Source organism: Callospermophilus lateralis, assembly GCF_048772815.1.
Source record: "Callospermophilus lateralis isolate mCalLat2 chromosome 5 unlocalized genomic scaffold, mCalLat2.hap1 SUPER_5_unloc_1, whole genome shotgun sequence".
In the NCBI taxonomy this organism is placed as follows: domain Eukaryota; kingdom Metazoa; phylum Chordata; class Mammalia; order Rodentia; family Sciuridae; genus Callospermophilus; species Callospermophilus lateralis.
In genome coordinates, this window is record NW_027510147.1 from 599617 (window position 1) to 625057 (window position 25441).

Here is a 25441-nt window from a genome sequence, read left to right on the forward strand (position 1 = left end):
ATGGGCAGCATTACCCTAGATACATGTATGGTTGCACAAACGGTTTGACTGTACTTTGTGCACAACCAGGGAAATGAAAATGTATGCTCCATTTGCGTACAATAAATTGAAATGCATTCTGCTGTCATATATAGCTAATTAGAACAAATAATATTAAACAACCATGAGTGGATAATAAAGTGTGTAGAATCTTAAAATTTACAAACTGTCTAAAACCTGGAATCACCGTTCAGAAACTAAACAGGTGGCTCATGAGTGACGGTGAGCAGATGAAAGGGATAAGAGATCAATCTGCATTGTTCCAATGGCTCCCCATGCCACCTCTCTCTGAGGAAAGACTGAGCTTGATGAGATTCTGAGCCAGGCTACTGCTGGCAGCAGATTCAGTGATGGTGAGCTGCTTCCATTGGGCTCACAATATTCACCTGTGCTCCAGACATCTGAAGGATCTCATTTGTTTTGGTGCCTTGACACCTGATTATGCAGCCAGTCAAGTTGTTTGGGACACTAAGTTTGTGAGTAGCCTGACCAGGTGCATGCAAACCTGCTGAATAGCCTTTCACATCTGAAGAGCTGGAATCAATGTTGTTTAATCCCATGTGATCATTGTGTCCCAGGACAATGAGAGTGTTGCATTGCCAGTTGGTCAAGTCTAGCTATGGAATGGCAGACTGTCCTTGAATGGCACAGGTCTCTAGAGGGGTTTCTCTACATCAGGATTGAGGCACATGGATGAGGTGCTGTGGGAAAAGTGTGCACTGTTGCTTCTTGTGCTGTACCTGCCCTGGATCCCTGAAAAGAGGACTGCAGAAGATAGCATCTTGGGCAGTATGGGATGAGCAACCCAATGGGGGGACTCTAACATGACTATGCACATCTGTTTGACACACTCAGTGATGGATTGAGAAATGCCTGCAATAGCAAAGGCCCACCCAGCTGCATTAGGGAGAATGTCCTTGTCACCTGGGATTGAACCCCTGTGCTCTGTCAAATCTCCTTCATCTCATAAACATGTTTTCCAATGAGGGAGCCACACTGACTAGCAGGGACCACCAGGCTCATAGTGACTGGTGTCTACTGGCAGGTGTGCTATGGTTCACAGAGTTGCTGATGTTCTCTTCCAGTCTGTCAATGATTATAACAAAGCTTTGAAGTTGACATTAGTGGGTCCAGCCAATGTGTCCATTCTCCCAGCACAATTCCCTCTACAACATTCATATGTGCAGCACTCTCCTCCCACATCTTAACTGATTCTCCTTTCAGAAAGATACTGCCATCTTCCTTTATATGCATAAGTAGCTGAATGCTGTGACATTTAATCCTCCTTTAATCTCACTGGTGTCCATGTTGAACAAAGTTATAGAAATTGGACTTTGAGTGTTCAAGACTTTGGTCACTAGTCGGGGTAAAAGCCAAAATCTGCAGCTGTGAGGCCACTGAAGAAAAAAAAAAAAAGATTGGGCAAAAAGAAGGAGGAGCTGGGAATGAAGAATAAAGGAGCACAAAGAAGAAGGGGGGGTCGAGAAGGAAGAAGGGATGGGGAAGGAAGGAGCCAGGATTAGGAAAAAGATGGAGAAATAGGAAGGCAGGAAGAAAAAAGGGAGTGCAGAAAAAGGGAGTAGAGAAAGAGGGGGTGGAGGAGGATGAAGAAAAGAAAGCAGTGTACAAAAAAGAAGGGAGAGAAGGAAGGGGTGGAGGGATAAAGAAAGAAAGAGGAGGATGAGGGATGAAGGAAGAAGAGAAAGGGGGTGGAAGAAAAAGGGAGCAGAGGAGGGGAAGATTAGGAGATGGAGAATAAAGAATGGAGAAGAGGAGGAGGTGGGAGGAGAAGGAGGAAGGGAATGAAGTAGGGGCACAGGAAGGGGTGGAGGCTTAGAATATGGTGGAGATGAAGGAGGAAGTATGGCTGAGAGGCATAAATAAGCAGGAGGGGAAGGAGGAAGATGGAGTGGAGTCAGAGGAGGAGAAAATATAGGAGGAAGAAGAGGACATAAAGTGGAGGAGGGAAAGAAAAGGGGATGGAGAAGGAGAAAGGGGAGGAGGAAGGTGTTGGAGGGAGTAGAAGAGGGGAAGAGGAAGTGATGGAGGAGGAGTAAGAAGAGGAAATAGAGGAGGAAGGGTGTGGAGGAGGAGGTGGAGAAGAGAAAGAAATAGAGGTAGAGAAAGGGTGGAGAAGGAGAAAGACTGTGGACAAGGGATGAGGAGTACAGCAGGAAGAGAGAGGACGGAGGAAGAAGAGGGGGAGGAGGAAGAGGAGGGAAGGTGGAGAAGAAAGGGATTGAAGGAGGGGAGGAGGAGGGTTGAGGTAGAGGAAGTAGTTTGGAGGAGTTAGAGGGGTGAAGGGAGAGGAGGAGGGGTTGGAGGAGGAGGAGTTATAGGAGGAGGGGGTAAAGGCAGAGAAGGAGGAGATGGAGGAGTAGGCAGTGGAGGCAGAGGAGGAGGAGATAGAGAAGGAGGGGTAGGACAAGGAGAAAAGACCTGGGGCAGCAGAGATTCTCCTGGATGCTACTTTTGCTACAAAGAAATATAGGTGTGCTGGGCACAGCAGCTGAGGCAGGAGGATCAAGAGTCAAAGCCTGCCTAAGCAAAAAAATGAGGCACTAAGCAATTTAGCAAGACTCTGTTTCAAAATAAAATACAAAATAGGGGCTGGGGATGTGGCTCCATGTTTGAGTGCCCCTGAATTCAACCCCTGATGAAAGGAAAGTGACCATGGACAGTCATTTGGACCCTGGGTTCCAGCATGGTTATTGGACTTGTTGATACAGGAGTCTTGATACCCCATCAATCATCGATGGCTAGCCCTAAAAGAATATGGGGGCTAGGGTCAGGCCGTGCACCTCTTTGTGTACTGGGACAGTCTGAAGCCCAGTGGCCCATCGTGAAACATTTTAGAGTCTGGTAGGTGGCCTTAAATTGGAACATGCCTTGTTCCACTGAGGCTGACAAGATGATGATCAACAGTCAGTACTCCATTATGTGTTCACGGGGGGTACACAGTCCTCTGAAGATGATCTGTGAGGTCTATGTAGAGAAAGAGAAATAATTTTGGACCCAGAGGTCAAATCTGAGGGAGGAGGGAGTCCCTGAGGACCACTGTGGTGGTCAAATGTGAGTTTTACCTTCTTCCCAGGTTTTGGCACCAAAATAAAAAGAACATGACCTTAGCACACAGAAAGACCAAGAGATCTTTATTGCAGCAGTATCTGGTCGACAGAAAAAGGAGGAGGGAGAGAGAGAGAGAGAGATGAAAAAGAGGAAATAAAGAGAGGGAGAAAGCAAAGGGGGAAGGCAAAGTGAGAAGAGGGGAGGGCCTGGCAGGAGAGAATTTTTATAGCCAAAATCTAATGGGGTCTCTGGGTCTGCAAGCTGCCTTGTTGGCATAGTGACTGGATCATACCATAGTTGCTAAGGGTGTCATCTTCTGCCCTCAGACAGGGGCCCAATGTGGGTTTCCATTGCACCAGACAAGTGAGGGTTGAGTGTTCAGTTTTGAGTGGGTTTCAGGGTTCAGTATTGAGGCAAATAAGCTATAAGGCACCAGAAGGGTGGGGGTTGAATGTTCAGCCTGCCCTGCAGCTAATACTGATATCAAAAGGAAAAAAAAAGTGTGTGTATGTGTGAAATATAATATACACACATAACACACACACACACACTAGGTTGGACACTGAATAATCCCAAGCATCATTCTTTATGCTCCTCTTTGATAAGCCCAAATCATGTCAAAATATTTGGTGGACATTTTTTTTTTTTGGTTTTGTTTTGTTTTTACACTCCAGATAATAAATCAATCAATACTTTCTTTACATTCTTATGAAAGACCTTACATAACCGGGGATATTGTCACACACATGTGCCACCAATTTTCACCACAGAATAAAATTACAGTCATTCTTCTATCCAGTTGTTTTATACCAAGGTGCATTAAAGAATCTTGTTGAAATTGTTCAGATAAACATATTGACTGGAATCATTGTCAATCATTGTCATTATAAGTGGAGTTTAAAAAGTAGTGTTCTAGTTCACAGCCCACTCATCAATCACACTCCTTCACTCAGGAAGCAGTTCAGCATGGGATATGTCACTTTGACAGACACTCACAAAGCAAATTGCAGATGCATGCTTATAGGATTTTAGATCTCACATTAAATCATTGAAGTCATGATTTTAGTGCAGGAAAGTGAGTGGCAATGGACAAAGGTCACAAGAAATATTTTCAAATCTGAGAAGATAGAGGGATGAATATATTGAAGTGAGGTTTGAGGTGTCATAGGGCAAGTCTTGGTAAGTCAACCCTTATTTTCAAAAGCTGATGGTTCAGATACAAAAGTGTCACCAGGAAAACCAATGGGTTTTCTCAATGAAATTGTAAAGATGGTTTTTCTTTTTTCAGTATTAACTTTATCAGCATGAATTTACTGGGAGAAATGATTTTGAGGCTGTTATTCTCAGGACTGTGTATACTCCTCTGGCTATTATCCATCCTAAGTTGAAGCATAGACCATTTCTGAAAATAGACTGACTCAGACCTGTACCAGGGCTGATTGTATCACTATTGCCTCTCATCCTTCATTTCCTCATTAATTTATCCTCACCAGTGTGAAGTGGAACAGCCCTGTTACTAAGCAGCACAGGAGACTAAAGGACAGGCAGAAGCATACATTCCCAGGGAAACCAGGACTTCCTCATTTTAAAAAGGTATCTCCAGCCCTCTGTGGCCCAGGAAAGGGAGTGGTCATTTCCACCTTCCATCAATGTACCTATCTCACCAGGTGGGGCCTAGGAGAAAATGTTGCCCACATTCTTCTTTCAAGGCAGTGCCTGTCTCAAGTCTGCATCTTCTCTAGAAAAGTTCTAACTGAAACACAGTCTCTCACAACCACATAAGACATGCAAGTTACCAATATTAAGGAGAAAAACATGGGAAAACAAGTATTTCAGTTGCCCATAATCAGTGTCCTGAGATGTCCACAGGGTCTGCCTCTCTCCCCCTTTTCCCCAGGAGCAGCCCCAAGAACTCAACCTTCCAAAGAAAAGAAGATGTGGCATGTCTGTCATTGCTTCCCCACCCACCATCCTTGTGGAATCCTACACTTCTGTAGTGACATGAGGCCCTCTTTTAGGTTGCAAAGTCAGCTCATGTTTTAAATTAACCCTGGATTCTTTCAGCATGGTAATGGGAAAGGATGCTTCCATATCCAGGGGAAGCCGTGAGGGCAGATCACATGACATTCTGTGGAGATTACCAGCTTTTGTGTCTACTGGACTGTGATCTTGATTCTATATTAGAAAACCAAATTTCAAACCAGGTTAACTTAATTCCAAACCCCAATAAACCACCAAGGACTCCCTATACAATTATACTCTTAATTTGCCTTTCTTCTGGACATGATTTTTAAGTGTTCTTTGTATAAGCCCTTGCTAGACCCCTGAATCAATAGCAGATTTCCTCTATTTGTGAATTGCTATTATTTCAAATAACCAGTGTTTGGGAAACATGGGGAGTCCTAAACTCACTGATTTATCATTACATATTGGTAAGTCCCAAAGATGTCTCTCAGATCTTAGCTACAAATCTTTTTGTGAGTTCTTTATTTACATGAATATTTTAAAGTTCAGATTATGCCCAGTGTTAATTTGAGCTCAATGTCAGTCAGACTGGGACTGAGAGAAACTGGACTATGAACAAAAGCAGGTTGATATATGTATATATGTATATGTTTATATATACACACAAATCTCAACATATACAAATACATATACATATGCATATATGTATACATACACATACATCTATATGAATGCAAGAATTCTAAAACATCTCCACTGTGGAACCTGTGCATTTCCAGATAAAGGAATTGTTCCTTCTAAAGATCAAATATAATTATAGTGACAAGATTGGAGATGTTTGAATCTAAAAAAGTTTCTAAATCTGTAGAATAAATTGGAGAACATAAAAGAGAAAACAAATGCCTCCAAATCAAGGAGGTGCATTTTTTTTTGTTTTAATAAAACACTAAATAAATGAAATGTCATGTCTCTAAAAAACTATTGACAAAGGTGAGAAGACTATTCCCCCACACACAAATCTTCTTGCTTTTAACATACATATATATTTATGACTGAGATGGCTATAGGGACTAAGAGAGCACCCTCATACATATTTATACCAAAATTGTAGGTTCCAACTTAAAAAATCCTGTTTTGAGAAATCACCAGAGCATTGTAAGATAAATACTCCATTGCAATGCTAGATTTCTGAAGGATCCACTTCTCAACTGGACTGCTCCCCTAATAAAGAGATCCTGAACCCTAGGACAAGTTAAGAGCATGTCTCTGGTTGGAGTTTCTAAAAAGCTCCAAATTCCCCTTTCCAAATTAATAAAAGTAATAGCTAATCATTTGCTACTTTCCCTATTCCACCAGAGTCCCCCTTCTCAAACCCCTGGTAACTGTGTGCTCTGCTAACTGATGAACCCAGCCTAATTCCATCTTAAGATTGGGAGACATCTTGTCACAAAGTCATGAAAAGTTAATTTCTGTTTTACTATAAATTCCTGAGATTTCTCAACTTTTTTGGAATTCCTGCCTGTACCTTGAACTCACCCATGCCTGGCTTGCCCTGACCAGAACAACCCTCTCTGAAACCTCAGTGGTACCTCATGAATTCTGGCTTTCCCTGACAAGATAACAATCCTCTCTGAAACTCTAATAGTGCCTCATAAATTCTGATGTTGGGATTTATATTTACTCCCTAAGTGCTGAACCACTTAGACCTTTAACTTACTACTTGCCTTAGTATTATGCATTTCAAAATCCTGTTATCTGTAAGTTCTCAAGACACCCCCCTTTTTGCAATTTTTTGTGCTATAAAACTGAGCTCCTAGATAGTTAGAGTACTGTCTTCTATTCCCACATATTTCAGGAGAGGGACAGTCTGTGCTGGTCAGAATTACAAGCTTGCTTTAATTTGATTTAAATTGGAGTCAGTGGTCTTTTCTTTGCATCATGGTTTAACACTAACACTGTTGACCTCTTTCTTATTCTATTTCTGCTACACTACAAACTTCTTTTTGGGAACAAGATAGTATAAAAAAATGAATCAGTATCTTATTGAAGGCAATATTTTAAATACCCATGTGGAGTCTAGGCATAGAAGTACTCAGAGGTAGAACACTTGGCTCGTACGTGTGAGGCATTGCATTTGATTCCCAGTGCCATATATAAATAAGCAAATTTAAGAAAAAAAAAATGGTCCATCAAAAACAACATCAAAAATATTTTAACAAAAGGAGAAAGAGACTGCTGAGTTCACCATGTCTGTCGCCTCTTTTGCCTTCTGCCACTTCACCTTCTCCATGACACAGAAAGTTTGGCCAGTGGTGCACTATTCTTCTATGTCCACACTTCACTTTTATTCTTTACACTTACAAGCAACAAAGGTGGGGAAGAATTGAGCTGGTTCAAGGCCAACTAAAGAACCATCCTGTACCTTGATACCAGGAGATCACCATAATTGTTGGGATATTGGCATAGCAAGAAGCATTGAAGGGTCTTGGTGACCAATGTCATTTGTTAGTAGGTTTCTAGAACTGCCCACGACACAAAACTACTCCTCTCTACATAAATTTCCTCTGAAAAATTTGGGGTACTCATGCAAACTTGCACTTTACACAGGTAATATATTCCTCTGACCCCAGTAGTGCTCATGTTTTGTGTGGTACTGAAAGATTTTAGCTGCCCAATAACCTACAATGGAAGTCACCACCTCAATCTCCAGGAAATGTGATTCATTCTTATTAGGGTTAGTACAAAATGCATAGTGATTTTGTCTAAGACCATCAAACCTTCTTATATGACTTTTGGAATGCTGTTAGTGTGCTAAGAACAGCCCACACACTGACTAGGGATTTTGCCCTCAGAATACTTGAGGTAGCCTCTCCCATGCTTTATTAGAAGCTAGCATCATGGTTTCCTCTTCTTTTTGTACCTGGACCTGGACCATGAGGCATCAAGATGTGAACCACATCACAAGTGCACACTAGAATATCAAGGGAAGCAGAAACACTAAAATAGAAAGGCCACATCTACAGTCTGCAAAACAAAACTTGTTAGGCAAGTAATGATGTACTTAACTCATTCTCTGTCTTCCTCTCTCTCCCTCCTTCCCAGCCACCATGAGGTAAATAGTCTCTCTTTCCTACATAACTCCATATTATGTTTTGCTTCACCTCAGGCCTAAAGCAAGGTGGTCAGTCTGTGATACACTGAAAAAGGTATATGACCATGAGCCAAAATAAATCTTCCCTCCCATAGGTCGAATTTTCCAATATTTCTGTCAGTACAATGGAAATGTGACACATAAATCAAACTGAAACTTGTAAAGGCTCTATCAGATTTCTGGTTCAGAGTTTCTCAACCTGTATAATTTTTTTTTTCTGTTCTTCAAAGGAACTGTAAAAATTAGACTCTTTCACACATTACTTTTTTCCATTACCTTTCATGTAAGAAGTAAATATCACACATTTAGAGGGTTTCTCTTCCACTGTGAGTGAAATGGCTTTGAAAGCAACAGGGAAAAATGATTTATCACTTCTTTAATGTTCAGAGTTTTTGTAGTGTGAATCTTTTCATATTTAAAAATGAACAGGAAAACTGAATTATTTCCCAGAACTTCTGCATTGAAATAGCATTTCTTTTTCTTTTATAGTTATTGAGTTGTAGATGAAAACATAGTATCTTTTTATTTTTATGTGGTGCCGAGGATTGAACCCAGTGCCTCACACATGCAAGGCAAGCGCTTTACCACTGAGCTATAGCCCCAGTCCCTGAAATAGCATTTCTAATTATCATTTTTTTTTAATGCTTATTAGGGGAACTGCACCAAAGGAAAGTGTTTACATTAATATAGCTTTGTTCTGATTGTTTATATTAAAACAGCTTTGTTTCAGTAGAAGTTATTTTATGTTTTTAAATGTCACTGCAACAAATGACTTATTACATTGTTTATGCACAAAGAACTTCTCACCAGTATGTTTGTTCTTGTATTTGAAGTTAGGAAGATCAATTGAAAGCTTTTGCACATTGTTGACATTCATAAGGCTTCTATCCGGTATGAATTTGTTTGTGATTTGAAGCTAATAATAAGACAGGTTAGGGATTGTGGCTCAGGGGTAGAGCGTTTGCCTACCACGAGTGAGACACTAGATTAGATCCTCAGCACCACATAAAAATAAATAAGTAAAATAAAGATATTCAATCCAACTACAACTAAAAAGAAAAAAAAATTACACAATACACAATCAAATTTTTTCTCAGTGATATGAGTGTGCTATGCAATTGAAGGAGAATGGAAGTCCTGAAAGCTTTTTCACATTGTTTTCATACAGTCTTCTTTTGGTATGAATTTTCAAATTGAATTGGAATAAGCAAAGGTTGTACCACATTATTTACTTTTAAGAGGCCTCTCTCCAGTATAAGTTCCTTCATGTATATTAAGATAAGCATAACTAGTCAAATCTTCACCAGACTATTTACATTTTTAAAGTATTTGAAGGTAAGCCAAAATACTGAAGGCTTTACCAGACCATTTAATCTCACAGGGCCTTTCTCCACTGAGATTGTTCATGCATTTGTAGGAAAAGAGAAAAAGAAAAAAAAAATGATGTTTTTTTTTTTTTCTTTTCAATTTTTTGGATATTGATGAACCTTTGTTTTATTTATTTATCTATATGTGGTGCTGAGATTCAAACCCAGTGCCTCACACATGCTAAGCAAAGGCTCTACCACTGAGCTACAACCCCACCATGAAGGTTTAACACATTGTTTACATTCATAGAGCTGCTCTCCAGCATGAGCCGGTTCATGCACATGAAGACAAGTGGAAGGACTAAAGGTTTTACCTCAATGTTTACATACCCAGGTAACATTCTTTCCAGTTGAAGCAAAGGCTTTCCACATTGTTTATATTCATAAACAATGAATATTGTTTATATTCATAAGGCTTCTTTCCTATATGATTTTGTTCATGTGAGCAAAAGTAATCAAGGAAAAGCTTTCCCACAGTGTTCACACTAATAATTTTCTCCAGAATGATTCTGATTAAGCCTTTTAAGGATAGACAAAGTAGTGAAGACTTTTCAACACTGTTTACATTTATAGGGCTTCTCTCTACCATGAATTCCTTCTTGTGTGTGAAATAGAATGGACTGAGTAATGGCTTTGACTCACTGCTTAGTCATAGGGCTTCCCTCCCATATGGGTTTGTTTATGTGAGTAAAGGCTAGAGGACTGTGTGAAGGTTTTGCCACACTGCTTACATTTATAGGGCTTCTTTCCAGTCTGAATTCCTTTATGTATTTGAAAAAAAGAGAATACAGTGAAGGTTTTCCCACATTATTTGCATTCATAGGGCATCTCTCCAGTGTGAATTTATGTGTGTATTCAAAGGTTAAACAAACTAGTGAAGGCTTTAAAACATTTTGTACATCCACAAGGTATCTACTTAGTATTAGTTTGATTATGTGTTTGAAGGAAAGAGAAGGCAGTGAAGGCTTTTCCACATTTTTTGCATTCATAGGGCTTCTCCCCAGTATGAGTTCTTTCATGTGAGTGAAGACTAGAGGACTGATTGAAGGCTTTGCCACACTGCTTACATTCATAGGGCTTCTCCCTAGTATGAATTTGTTTTATATTTTTGAAGGTAAGCTAAAACAGTGAAGGCTTTTCCACATTCTTTGCATTTACAGGGCTTCTCTCCATGATGAGTTTGTTCATGTGAGCAAAGAGTAGAGGAATGAGTGAAGGCTTTGCCACATTGTTGACATTCATAGGGCTTCTCTCCAGTATGAGTTTGTTCATGTGAGTGAAGGCTAGAGGCCCGAGTGAAGGCTTTGCCACACTGTTTACATTCATATGACTTCTCTGCAATATGAGTTTGTTCATGAACCTGAAGTTCAGAGGAACAAGTGAAGACTTTACCACACTTTTCATTCATAGGGCTTCTCTCCAGCATGAGTTCGTTCATGTGAGTGAAGGTAAGATGACCGAGTAAAGGCTTTACCACACTGTTGACATTCATAGGGCCTCTCTCCAGTATGAATTCTTTCATGTGAGCGAAGGCTAGAGGAATAATTGAAGGCTTTGCCACACTGCTTACATTCATAGGGCTTCTCTCCATTATGAATTCTTTCATGTGAGCGAAGGCTAGAGGAATAAATGAAGCCTTTGCCACACCACTTACATTCATAAGCCTTCTTTCCATTATGAGCTCTTTCATGTAAGCGAAAGCTAGAGGAATGTCTGAAGGCTTTGCCACATTGCTTACATTCATAGGGCTTCTCTCCAGTATGAATTCGTTCATGTGAGTGAAGGTAAGATAACCGAGTGAAGGCTTTACTACATTGTTGACATTCATAGGGCTTCGTATGAGTTCGTTCATGTGAATGAAGGCTAGAGGAATGAATGAAGGCTTTGCCACACTGCTCACATTCATAGGGCTTCTCTCCATTATGAGCTCTTTCATGTGAGTAAAAGGTAGAGAAATGAGTGAAGGTTTTGCCACACTGCTTACATTCATAGGGCTTTTCTCCAGTATGAGTTCGTTCATGTGCATGAAGATAAGATAACCGAGTGAAGGCTTTACCACATTGTTGACATTCATAGGGCTTCTCTCCAGTATGAGTTCTTTCATGTGAGCGAAGGGCAGAGGATCGAATGAAGGCTTTGCCACACTGCTTACATTCATAGGGTTTCTCTCCTGTATGAATTCGTTCATGTATTTGAAGGGCAGTGGAAGAAATAAAGGCTTTCCCACATTGTTTACATCCATAAGGCTTCTCTCCAGTATGAGTTCTTCCATGTATTTGAAGGTTACCAGATGTAGCGAAGGCTTTCCCACACTGTTTACATTCATAGGGCTTCTCTCCAGTATGAGTTTTTTCATGTGAGTGAAGGTGAGAAATCCGCGCATAAGCCTTGCCACACTGCTTACATTCATACGGCTTTTCTCCTGTGTGAGTTCGTTCATGTATTTGAAGTTCAGAGTAACATGTGCAGACTTTACCACATTCTTTACATTCATAGCACTTTTCCCCAGTGTGAATTCTTTCATGCTTACGAAGTTTACTGGATGAAGGAAAGGCTTTACCACACTGTTTACATTCATAGGGCTTCTCTCCAGTATGAGTTCGTTTATGTATTCGAAGGTAGGAGAATTTAATGAAGGCTTTACCACATTCTTTACATTCATGGCGCTTCTTACTTGTATGAGTTCGTTTATGTTTTTGAAGAGAATATGAATGAGTGAAGGCTTTCCCACACTGCTTACACCTGTAAGTCGTCTCTCCAGGAGGAGTTTGTTCATGCATTTGAAGGTTATTTGAAATAGTAATGGCGCCTCCACATTGCTTACATCCAGGTGGCTGCTCTCCAGTATGAGATGGTTGATATTTTTGAAAACACCTGGAACAACTGAACTCTCTTCCACATGTCAGACCTCCATTAGGTCCATTTACGGTGTGCTCTGACACCTGGCATTGAACACTTGTGAGAGAAATGGAGGATTTTCTCTTCTCTTTACATTCATATAGCTTTCCGCCACACTCCTCATTCTCATATGGTTGGTTTGCAGAGTGATATATGATGGGCCTATTAAGGAAAACGTGACATGTGAAGACCTGTCCACACATTTGCTTTCAAATGAACTGACTAGCAGGAATGTTTTTTTAAGACTAAGATGTGGAATCTCCCTGAGGTTTTTCCACACTGAGTACCTTTTCAAAGTTTTCCAGAGCCTACCACATGACTTCTGTAAAAACATAATAATAATAATTACAAGTACAATTTATGGTTGGATCATTAATACTTTTACATTTATTAATAGGCTTTGGACTTATACTATTACCAATATCATGGAAAGTACTGGTTTTTTGTCATATCTATACTGTATGCTCTTTGAAAATCAATATAACAATTACTTTGTAAACTGCTTCTCCACAGCTGCTACTAAAGCAGTGCTATCATAAATGAAGCTTGTTAACACTGTCAAAAATTCAATAGTTTTTGAAAACAGTTAACAACTATCTTACGTTAAAGTCCATATTTGGTGAAAAAAGAATAAGTATAATTCATCTCATGCTTGTTTCTATTGCTTATTTGTGGAACTATAGGATGTGCTAGAATTCCCTCAAGGCACTTAGTTTCCTCATATGAGTACAAATTACCTTACGTCTCTCTTGGTATTTGTGTTCTGATATTCCATGTTCTGGTCCTCCCATGTGTCTCCTGAAATGTAGTCCCAGAAAAGTCATTATGCATCATCATGATTTCAGAATGCATTATGGGATTTACAATTTGGACAACTATACTGCGCCCATTAAAAAAAATGGTAAAGGCAGGGAGGAGACAGGATTATGGTATTTATGTTGCAGAGTGCAATGACATTAGGCCCAAATTATTCCCTAAAGTACTCCCTTTCTCACACTCCAAATTCATGAGGGCGGGGAGAAAAAAAAAAAAAAAAAAAAACTCCCAGGTGCTTTGTCTTTGATTATGTAATGAAATGTCATCCTTACCTATAGAAGCCAGGTTTCTAAGGACTTCCCGCATCACATCTACGTAGAGATTCTTCTGGGAAGGTTCCAGCAAAGCCCACTCTTCCTGGGTGAAGTTCACAGCCACATCCTCAAAGGCCACTGAGGTCTAAAATGTCCCACAAAAGTATCGGGTATGCCAGGAGAGATTGACAGCATGAGAGTTCTATTCTCTACATGTGAGAATAGATGATTCTACATGATTCTGTGATCTACAAATATTCAGTGTCTGATTTGGTTGTTAAACTTGTACTCTGTCTGCACTCACTTCCCCAAATGGGCATTACAATATAAGAATGAACTATCAGGAAAGCATCAGCAGAGAAAAAAAAAATACCCTTCTCAATTTTAATCAAGAAAGTAAGGTATGCTCTCAGGTTACCCCTAAGATCTTCTCAGGGTTAATGACTAATACATGGAATGATGAAGCCCTACGACCTCATGTGCAGAGGAAAGCTAATATTAGTCTTTTTGTCAACACCTATCCTGAGAAAGACCTATTGACAAAGTTATAGTTTAGCTGGTAGAAGGTAGTAAAGATTTGGATAGGATCTCACCAAACTAAGCATTTACACTGAGTCACAGTGCTTGACTGTGTAGGTAAGCAGCACAGGATGTGCTGAATGATAATGTTTATTTCAGAAATCATATTATTTTGTCCCACTCATACAATAGAACTTCCAGGATCAATGAATCCCAACACCTCAAAAGAAAAAAAAAGAACAAGAATTGTAGAAAACATCTGCATATCATGCATCTGAAGAAGTGTTGATACCTAGAAAAAATGAAGCAGCAGCAGCTGACAAAAAGCAAACCCGATTTTATGACATTAATACGCACATACCTGGAAATGAATAAAACACCATAAAAAGCCATGGGGATCTACAAAACCTGAGGCTATACTGAAGAACAAAACCAGGTCTCCATGCTCTCACCATTTCTAGAAAACACACCAAGAGGGGGGCTACTAGGGAAGCCAGGAACAAAATCACACCATTCCAAACCTCAGGGCCGACTCTCACAGCACCAGATACTGAGGCAAAATCAAGAACTCCACCACAAAGATAGAGGTAGGAACAGGTAACACATTTGCCTTGTATTTCTGGCTTCCTGCTCTCTACAGTCTCTACTACAAGTGGACAAGGACATCTGACAGGGTTTCTTCATTGCTGAACCTACCAGAAAGCCTGCAACATGTGAGCAGACCAATACCTGAGAGTCCCAGGGCTTTAACACATAGAGGCCTCACACAAACCTCCTCACAGGCCCACAGTCACTCAACTGTCACAGGCTGAAGTGATCAACCCTATCTCATGTGTCAGAGTGGTGGCTCCTGGACCTCAAGCCATTTTGCAAAGTTGAGGTAACCCAAATGAGTTCACAACGTAGGTCCACACAAAATCCTGCCCTGCAAAGTTCAGAGCAACAGCACTCATGATTTTCAAAGCCTGGAAGTACCCAAGAGGAAGATGTGTTCCCAAGGTCAGGGGTGAAAATATTAGTAAACAAAACTCAATAAAAATCAATTAATAAGCAAAAATCAGCTTTGCCCTTATAAAATTCTGAAATGCAATTCTTAAAAATTCATTTATAATGACACTCCAAGAATAAATATAGAAGAATAAATAATATAATAATAATATATGCTACATACATACACAATAGAAACTATAAAACTTATTTTTTAAACTGTAACACTTCTTGGAAGAAGCTCAAGATCCAAATAAATGAGAAACTATTTCATGCTCATGGAACAAAGGTTTAACATTATTAAGGTGGTAATACTCCCAAAGAATCTACCAATTATATTTAAACCCATCAGAATCCTGGGTGATGATTCCTTTTTAGAAATGCAAAACATCATTCAACATTACAAGGGACCCAAAATACCACAGGACATTGAAAAAGAGCATTTTGACTAATAATGAAATTAATACAAAACTTGCTTCAAGTCAACAGTCACCAAAGGTGGCACTAATAGTACCTTTAACACCACGTAGATGAGAAATGACAACACCTCCAGGGAGAAGAAGGTCAGCCAAATAACAGTGGAGCTGCTCCACACATAAACAGAAAAAGAAGCAGAACAAATGTGACCCTGGAATAGCCTCAAATTTCACATAACTTCATGATGCACCTCAGTCCTTACTACAAACCCTGGGACTCAGCACCATCCTGCAGGGAGCAGCCTGAGCGCCCTGTGCAACATCAACACGCTTCACTGATAAAGTCACACCACAGTTCCCCGTATCCAAGGCCAGCCCAGGGCGTCACCAAGAGAAAAAAGAATAAAGAAAATCAGGTACACATACACAATGTGATTTTGCTCCGTCATAAAGAATAAAAGTATGTCATCAGGATGAAAATGGGTAGAACTGGAAGACAACATGCTAAGTGAAATAAGTGAGAGCCAGACCTCAGATGCTGAATGTTTTCTTTCCCATATGTGGAAGCTAGAGGAAAATCAGGACAAAAAGTGGGGTAGGCAATATCCCGTGAAAACAGAACAGAGATCAGTACAGAAGAGGACAGAGATTGAGAATTAGGGAGGAAGGAAAAGAAAAGAGAGAATACTGGAATGAAGTTGGACAAATTATGCTATGTGCATAGATGACATATCATAATGAATTTCACCATTATGTTTATCTATAAAGCATTAATTAAAAAAGAAAACTGTAGATAAACAGAAGGAAGTCTAGTAGAGTAGCAGTAAGGAAACAGAAAGAGAATAGGAGAGAGAAAAGGGAGTTACTGGGGACTGAAGTAGAGCAACTTACACCCTATGCTTGCATACTATATAAAAAATAAAAACCCAACATTAGCCAGGCAAGGAGGTACACACCTGTAATACTAGCAACCCGTGAGCCGGAGGCAGGAGATGCAAGTTTGAGGCCAGCTTCAGCAATGTAGTAAGGCCCTAAACGAGTTAGTGAGATAGTCTAAAAATAAATAAATAAAAAGAGCTGGGGATGTGGCTCAGCGGTAAAGTGCCACTGAGTTCAATTCCTGACAGCAAAAAGATACATAAATAAAACAAACTCTAATATTATGTATAACTAATATAGTAATACATGTGGAAAGAAAAAAAAGGGGTGCAATTTGAGAAAATCTGGGAAGCACTGCCCTGGGTTTTATACTCAACATCACAAAAGAAATAAACAAACAAAAAACATAGCCTATTTTTTTTTTCTTAAAGCCCTAAAACATTTCCAATAAAAACAATGATCAAATAGAAAAGATTAAAAAAACAAAACAAAACAAAACAACTTTTTTTCACCTTGCTCACCTCTGAATAAATATATTTCACATTTAAGGAAACCCAGGTCTGCAATAAGTGAGCAGATCATTTTAAAGTGATAAACACAGAAAGGGCTGGAGCTAAGGGAGCAGATGTGTAAGGATCAAGGGGCTGGTAAGGTCCCTGCCAGCCGGACATCATCCCACCTGGTCCTGTTCAAAGAAACACTCCATGATCACCCTCCCAGGAGACCTGGACCATGACTCCAGTCTAGGAGGCTTTCAGGTTTGCACAGCACTGCACTGGGGGTGGTCCTTATGCTCTGGGAGAGTTTTCCTCCTTTACAACTGTGAGAGAATGCAAGGGCAGGAATCACTGCTGACCTGGCCCCTCAGCACCAGCATCCACAGGCTCACTGTCCACTTGTCTCCCAGGAATGGGAACAGGGCTTGGGGGAGACAATGTCCCAAGGAGGTAGCTCTCTAGATGAGGCCTGTTCCAGGACATTCCTCAGCCCCAGGGCCTCCAGCTGCTCCCCTCACAAGCTGAATGACACACCTCATAATGTCCTCTACAAGGAGCTGACCCAGGGCCTAAAATTCCTGCTTCCTGTAGAACACAGGGCAGCCTAAAGGACTTGAGGCAGCCCCAAGTGGGGCAATACAGTGGCTGAAAACATGGGACCCTGGGAGGGGTCCAAAGGAAACCTCTCCACAATTTGATAAGGTATCAATTTCCTGGGGAAGGAAAAAAAAAAAAAAAGAGAGAGAGAGAGATACAAGTTCTCTTAACAGTGAAGTTCCAGGTGACTGTTCTCTCCTTTCATCATATGGGAAATTCACAAAAAGAAATGAAAATGCTGTGAACTTGGAGGGAGAGTCAGATCTGTAAATATGAGAAAAGGACAGGAATATTAAGAATGTACCAAAAGCCCTGGTAGGGCATAGGATGGGGAAAGGAGGGTGACTCCTTGAGAAGAAGAAACAGATCCCTCAGACTAGCATCTTCTAACCAGGAGCCCCACACCTAAGGCAGGATCCCCTGAGACCCGCTGCCTTCACTTCACACTGAGAACCCAGGGCTGGGGGTCCAGCTGGGCAGAGAGGGTTCTGCGAAACTGGCTGCAGACCAGGCAGCACACTGGGAACCCACCTACACCAGCCCACACCATGGCCATCAAGGGCTGAGCTGAAGCAGCATCTGACTCAGGTACTCTTGGGTGACTGTAGAGCTGACAGTGGGAGGCCAGAGGCCAGCCACAGCTGGTTCATCACTTGTAACAAGCCTACTTCCCACCTGACCAGACCTGCCCCACACACTCACCATTTTCCGCCTTCTGGGGAGACCTGACATCCTTTCTGTGGACCTCATAGCACCTGCAGGTCACAGGGAGACAAATGTGAGCCAGAGCCACTTGGGCCTCACACAGCAGAGAAGACACAGTCCTGGAGATGGATTCTGAGCTCCACAGGGTGAGAGATACTGGCCTCTGAGGCTGTGGAAGGCCACCCCCTCCCACCAGCTGCCTGCTGACTGCCAGGGCTCCACAAGACCCCTCTCTCACCCCAACACAAATATGCACACTCTGGGGCCCTGACTGACAGGAGATGTATCACACTCCTGAGTACATAGGCCAGGAAGACAAGGTATTGGCAAAAGCCCTTTTCAGGCAGGACTTCCTCCCTGCAAGGGGACCTGCCCCACCAGGGGGACAGTTCCATTTATGCAGAGCTGAGCCTGGCTTTCCAAAGCAGGCCCTGTTGGCTAGGAAGATCTTCTGGGCACAGAGTCCCAGGCATATGTGGGGAATTACAGCCTTGGTTCCAAGGCAGCCTGACCTGACCTCAGAGAAGGTGTGTGCCGCCTGGTCAAGTCTGACTAGGAAGGAGGGAGCCAGGCATAAATCACTCGGGAAGAGGCCAGGGCTTCATGGGCAAGGCCTGCTCATACTTTTACTCTGTCAACTAATTTTCAGACAGAAAAATATAAAGACAATCAGGAAGTACAAGTATTAAGTGCATGAAAAACTAATTACATGACAATAATAAAAAAAAAAGAAAGAAAAAGAAAAAGAAAGAAAAAACTCAGTGAAAGCAGAAGAAAACACTTGAGCCAGCTCAGGTGAGGAGCCTGCCTCACTCACAGTTCAGAATGAATACCCACACACAGAGGGGTCAACACATTCCCATGTTGGCAGCCACACTCTGACTGCTGAAATTTGGACCAAGGGGACTCATTCCCTGTGTCCAGGAGGGGACACCTAAGGATTTATCTCTTGAAATGCACCATGTCCCCTGTCCGGTAAGTTTTCTTTATAAGATAAATTCAAAAGAAGAGAGTGATACACTCACATTTATTAAAAAGGGATTTCCTCCATCAAACTGCAATAGGGTGCAAGAAGGCTACCCTACCTCAGGGCAGATGTCTGCAGTCTTTACAAGAAAAAAAAAAATGCAAGTGCAGAGAATAGTAAAAGTAAAAGATATAACATCAAAAATAAATTCAAAATGAGAAAATGACTAAAAACCATTTCAAAGAACATGGATATAAACTGAAATTTGCTCATGCTTATGGTATTCAGTGAAAAGCAATATATAGCTACATGGAAGTATAAAAGGATAGACAGGTAAGAGGGTAAACACACAAGGCTGAACAGTGAGAGAGCTACTCCACATACTACAGTGCAGTTTATCCATAATCAATAATCTGAGAATTTCCCTATGTGTACAAAATTATAAAGGGTACACACTTGGGGACCAAATTTAAAAATAGAATGAAATTGTCAAAAACATAAAAATGAAACTGGAAACAAGTGAGGTTCCTGAAGCAGGAACAGGGAAGGAAACTGGGAGACCCAAAGACTCAGACAGCACAGGAGTCTAACCAACTGAGGCAGAGAAACTACACATTGCACATTATAGAACTCCAGTGATAGAGCACTAATGGTAACATTAAAGTACTGAAAACTAAATAAGACAGAACTAAGAAAAATTCTGCTTCCTCACAGCTGATTAAACTAGAAGGAAAGACAGAATTAGCACTGTACTCACCTCCAGGCAGAGGTTGGAGAGAGCAGGGAGAGAGGCAGCCTGCCCAGGGCCAACCCATCCCTATTTGGACAGGAATATATGGGTGAATTGATTCATATCAAATTGAGCATTAAAAAATTGTTTCAAAAACTCTGTTCTTTGTTACATCGAATTACTGTATCCAAATAAATGTTAATCCATAATATAAAAATCTTCCTTTAAAGAAGGAATGAAATTCTTGTCGGGTGAGGTGATACATGCCTGCTATCCCACTGGCTTGTGATCGGGAGGCAGAAGGATCATGAGATCAAAGCCAGGCTCACAACTGGGAGGCATAAGCAATGCAGTGAGACAATGGCTATTTAAAAAAGAAAAAAAAATTACACAAAAAGGGCCAGGGATGAGGCTCATTGGTTGAGTGCCCCTGAGTTCAATCCCCACTACCAAAGGAAAAAAAGAAAGAAAGAAAAATGAACTTGCTACATTCTTGGGACAAACTAGAATTGTACGGCAGCAAGACTTGATAAAGGAAGCAACAGAAACCAGCTCAGGAAAGCACCCTCTGATCCACAGTTCATCAGGAATCTCCGCTTGGGGACCACTCTCACAGAGGATGCGGCTCATGTGGCTTCTCCTAGGGAATGAGGAAAACATGAGCAGCTGGGACATTTGGTTCTGGAAGGTCACTGTGCTCTCCTCTCCACAGAGTGGAATGTTCCCTCCTGCAGGACCTCAGTTGTCACTGGCACCCAAGCACCCACCAGGAGGCACATGAAGGTCCTGGCCTGTGAGGCCTCTTTCCTGAAACCACTTCTGACACCACAATGTGAGTTTGATGAACACCAATCTGTTCTCCAAAATCACAAGTCACTCAAAAGTTCAATTCTGACACCACCAGTCAGCACAAACCCTAGTTCAGGGTCAGCTCAACACTGCCCCACTGTAGATGCCAGCTGCAGGGCAGGAGGGCCAGTTCTGCTGAGAGCAAAGAACTACAAACTGGGGACTCCCATCACCCCTCCTCAACTTCTTTGATTTGATTTGATTTTAGCAAAGCACATCACTTAGGTTCAGTTTAAAGGACTCAACTTAGGATTGGCTAAATAAAAAGATATGTAAGAAAAAGAAAGTGTCAAAGAGAATTCTGCAAAATATCTTTGATTCAATAACCCCAACTCTGCATTCTGCTAGAGCAGTTCCTGCACAGAAACCCCTTCCCATTATGACTCAAAAGATGTTCCCTTTTTAACCCACGGCACATACACACTGATCCTGAAAATCCCTCTCCTCTTTTCTTCCCCTCATAAGTGATGAGGGAACCACTTTTTTTTTTTTCAGGGATCAGTTTTGTTAAGCAAAACTGACTCAGATTTTTCTCTCCTTGAACCAGGACCCTGAACTCCAACCCACTGACAGCAAGAGCCAATATATACCCTTCTTCCTGAGAACAGGATGACTTCTGGTGAAACATTCTGGTGAACATTCTGGTGAAACATACCCCTGAGAACAGGATGACTTCTGGTGAAACATTCTCTGACCTGGGATCTGACTCTCCCCTGTCCCTGCGCCCTCCCCTCCAAAATACAAGAGCTCATGATTTGGTGAATCTTTATAATGAACCAATTAGTCTGCCACATGTATTGGGGAAACATACTCACTTTCTGCAACCACAATGGAACAAAACCTTTCCTATTTCTTTTCCCAGGTAGCATTTCCAAAGCCAAGTTGTAGAATTCTATTTTAAACCCCTCTCCCACCATTGCTCCCCCCAAAAGAACACATCTGAAAGGAGAAAAAGGTACATAAGAATTTTTAACTAGACAGGTGCAGTAGTGCAGGCCTACAATCCCAGTGACTTCAGAGGATGACAGAGAACAAACACCAGTTCAAAACCAGCCTCAGCAAGTTAGCAAAGCCCTCACTAAGTTAGTGAGGTTGAATTTTTGTAATAAAGAAACACACTTCTGGACTGGGGATCTATCTCATTTGGTAGAGTGCCTGCCTTGAATGCTCAAACCCATGGATTCAATCCCCAGCGCACTCACACATACATACACACACACACACACACACACACACACACACACACCAAAAAAAAAAAAAAAAAAAAAAGAAGAAGAAGAAGAGGGCTGGGGTTGTGGCTCAGTGATAGAGCATTCACCTAGCATGTGCAAGGCCCTGGGTTCAATCCTCAGCACCACATATAAATAAATGCAATAAAGGTATTGTGTCCAACTACAACTGAAAAACAAATATTAAAAAAAAGAAGAAGAAACCAAGTTCTCTACCACACTGTCTTCTGTGAGTACATTCATATCTGCAGCCACACTGAAACAGGTTTTCCCTTTTTCTATTCCCAGGTTGCATTCCCAAAGCAAAGCCCTGGAATTATATTTTAAATTAGCAACACCCCCCACCCTGCAAAAAAGGCATCTGAGAGACTCGGTAAACTCACTCTGGGGAACAAAACCATTACATAAGAATTTTTAACTAAGGAAATATAAGACCAAGTATTTCTTTTCTGTTTCTGGCCTTCTTTCCCTACTGAATTATATCTCTATCTTACTCTTTAGTAATATTTTCTGATCAGCTCGACTAATAAACTACATTATACAATTAGTAAAAAAACTGACACTAAAATACCTGAGCCAGTCTTTCCAAGACAACAAATCCAGGCAGCTGCAGCACCACTGGACACTGACCTGTCAGACTCCAGCTTCAGGTCAGGCCATCTGTCACCAGGCACAACTTCCCACCCGCCTCCTGCTGCTGAAGAGCTTTGTAGGGTTTTGCTCCACCTTGCAAGGGTTAGTTTCCCCTGCTCTTTAGGATAACTGTTCTTCCTTCAAAGCTCTGAACGCATCCTGAGGGCAGGAACCATGTGTGTCATGTTCCCTCAATACCAGCATCTCACTGCCTGACCTGAGTATCTCCAGCTGCTTCCCTGAGAGGCTGCTTCCTTTACCTCAGGCTGTCCTCTAGGAGGAGCTGATGCAGAGCTTGAAATTACCTATACCCTCAGGGCACAGCACACCTGTGGGCACCCTGCTGCAGCCCCAGGAAAGGACAGATCTGCTGAGGACACAGGACCCTGTGTGGTACTGAAAAAATACCTCTGCCCAAAGACTCTGCACAGGTGTCTGTTCCTGGACATGATGAAGAGATGCATCAGGACTTTATGAGGACTTTCTAGGTAATTCCTCTCTGCTTTCCACTCCTGAGAAAACTTTGCCCACATTAAAAAAAATAATAATAAAATAAAATAAAACGCTTTTTAGAAGTGCTATTAATGAATAGATGAAACTATCAAAATTAAAACACCATCTGGTCAGGTGTGGTGGCCCATGCATGCAATTCCAGTGCCTCAGGAGGTGGAGGTAGGAGGATCCTAAGTTCAAAGCCAACCTCAGCAACTGCAAGGCACTAAGTAACTCAATGAGATCCTGTATCTAAATAAAATACAAAATAGTGCTGGGGTCTGTAGGGGTCTGCCGCCAGCCCTAGGAGCAGCAAAGTCCCAATGGGAAATGGATTTCACACCCAGCTTCCTGCACATTTAGGAGTATGTGCTGTAGGGTGCACAGGTTAATTCTGTGGACAAAACAGGGACAGACGCGGACCCCAAGGGCCAACTGTCACTGACAGAACACACCTGAGTCCGGATTCCATGTCACCCTGCCCTGCTCACCGCACACTCTGGGAGCGTCAGGCTGCCTGAGCTGCCTAGATAATGACCCAGAGAGGTCGCCAACAGGGAGCGGAAGAGGACAGGGACCTGCTGCCCTGCCCAGCCCAGCCCAGAGACAGACACCCAGGACGACTAGCCAGAGAAGACTCGGTCACCCTCTGCAGCTGAACTCGGGGACCTGCCACCCAGCCCACCCCGCGCGGGATCAGGGAGATAAAGTCCAAGGTCACCCGCCAGCAGGGACTCGTAACACACTATGCAGCCGACTTCGTGGACCCTCCACCAAGCATTCCCCACCCCGCGGGATAAGGGACAGGGTCCAGGCCACCCGCATTGGGGACTCCGCCCCACGCTCAGCAGCTCACAGGGACTCCCGTGGCCAAGGCAGGTGCTCACCGGGTCCGGCTAGTACTAGCCGCACATTCATCGTTTTGGGGGGCTCCAGTGACGCGCCGTCCTTCCTAGGGACGTCCGGTATCCGAGTTCGGCGGGGCCCCAGGATATGCAGAGTTCCTGGGGATCCAGAGAAGTAGCAAAAGCGCAATGGAGGAAGGAGCGAGTTTCCGAGAGCCCGCCCTTCCCCTCCGTCTGCGCACCTGATTGGACAGTTCCTCCCCAGCGCCTAATTGTCCGCCTCACAGTCTTGAGTGACAGCTATCCTAACCAGTCGGTGGCTGAAACAGGCCAGAGTGACAGGCTCTTGGCCCAGCCCTTTTCAGGCAGGGCTTCCTTGGCAACAGGGTACCTGAGCCTGGCGGGAAACGTTTGTATTCATCCTGGTGAGGAAGGCAACAACTAAAGAGGACTAACGAATGTCAGCCATATGTACAAATAACTGTGCTGTTCACGAATGGGAGTAACTTGAGAATTTTATTACTATTTCAAATTGCATGACCTTCCTCACCTGTGTTCTTTTAGACGGCTCAGCCCCAGCTATGGAAAGGAAGGCCCTGTTTAATTGAAATAAAATGTGTCATGTATTTTTAAATTTTCGGAAAGCCACCTAAAAAACGATAAAGAAACAGGTAAAATAGCTCAGGCATACCTCAATGATAGAGTGATTGTCTAGCAAAAAAAAACAAAAAACCTAAAAACAAGAGAGTCAGTTACAGGTGAAATTGGTTGTGAGTTCTTTAATGTAATATACATAAAATATCATTGTTTTTCTATGCAACCGATGCAGTGAGGTATGACTGTATGCGCATGGCCCACAATCCACCGAGGCAGGAGAAGAGAAGCAAACCTCAGGTCACCAACTTTCCTTTATTCTTCAGGGAAGTCAATCCATCAGGCATAGGAGGGTTCATTTTCTGGGTATGGAAATACATTACCCCCCACCCCACCGTGATACAGGAGTTTGGAGACTGTAGACATGCAGTTTGGACAGTCAGGAACCTAGTACTGAATGTTAAAATTTTAACTCAGGAAGGCAGCTGTAAAAAGTTTTAAACTTATTGTCACTGGGAAAAGCTCACAACTAGGTGTTCCCTGCTTATCTCTGGGACCCATTGTTACCTAGAGCCTCACTATTTGCTTTTCTTCTTCCAGGAATCATCTGCTATGGGAAAGGGTAAAAAATTCAGGACCCAGCCTTTCAGTGTTTGCCTCCCTCCTTCAGGACTCACTGTGGTTGTGAGAAACTGATATGACTCCATTTTTTGAGAAACCAGCTTCTACCTCAAGGCCTGTCCAGAGGGAGGGGGCATGACCTTAGTCCTTGGAAAAACCCAGGGAGCCTCCTAGACACATACCCACCCTGCTGAGTTGTTTGTAAATAAGAGGAGAGATCTGTAGCACCAGGTGTCCCTGACTCAGTTATGCTAGGTAAGGACCCCTAGCAACCACCAATCAGCATGAGACAGGGAAAATACCTGAAATGCCAGGTGACCCT

The 25441-nt window shown here is 42.2% G+C and overlaps 1 protein-coding gene and 1 pseudogene across 1 annotated transcript; both read right to left on the reverse strand.

Annotated features, from left to right (window-relative positions):
* Window positions 1-286: 286 nt before the first annotated feature.
* LOC143400305 (poly(rC)-binding protein 2 pseudogene) lies at window positions 287-1346 on the reverse strand (annotated as a pseudogene).
* Window positions 1347-9393: 8047 nt separating this feature from the next.
* LOC143399560 (uncharacterized) lies at window positions 9394-24092 on the reverse strand. The gene is given in 7 exon segments (XM_076856293.2): window positions 9394-10707; window positions 10709-10994; window positions 10996-12651; window positions 13227-13287; window positions 13578-13704; window positions 18157-18209; window positions 23947-24092. Coding segments are annotated over 7 exon segments (2418 nt in total). The 5' UTR covers window positions 23978-24092; the 3' UTR covers window positions 9394-10503.
* Between the last annotated feature and the right edge of the window lie 1349 nt (window positions 24093-25441).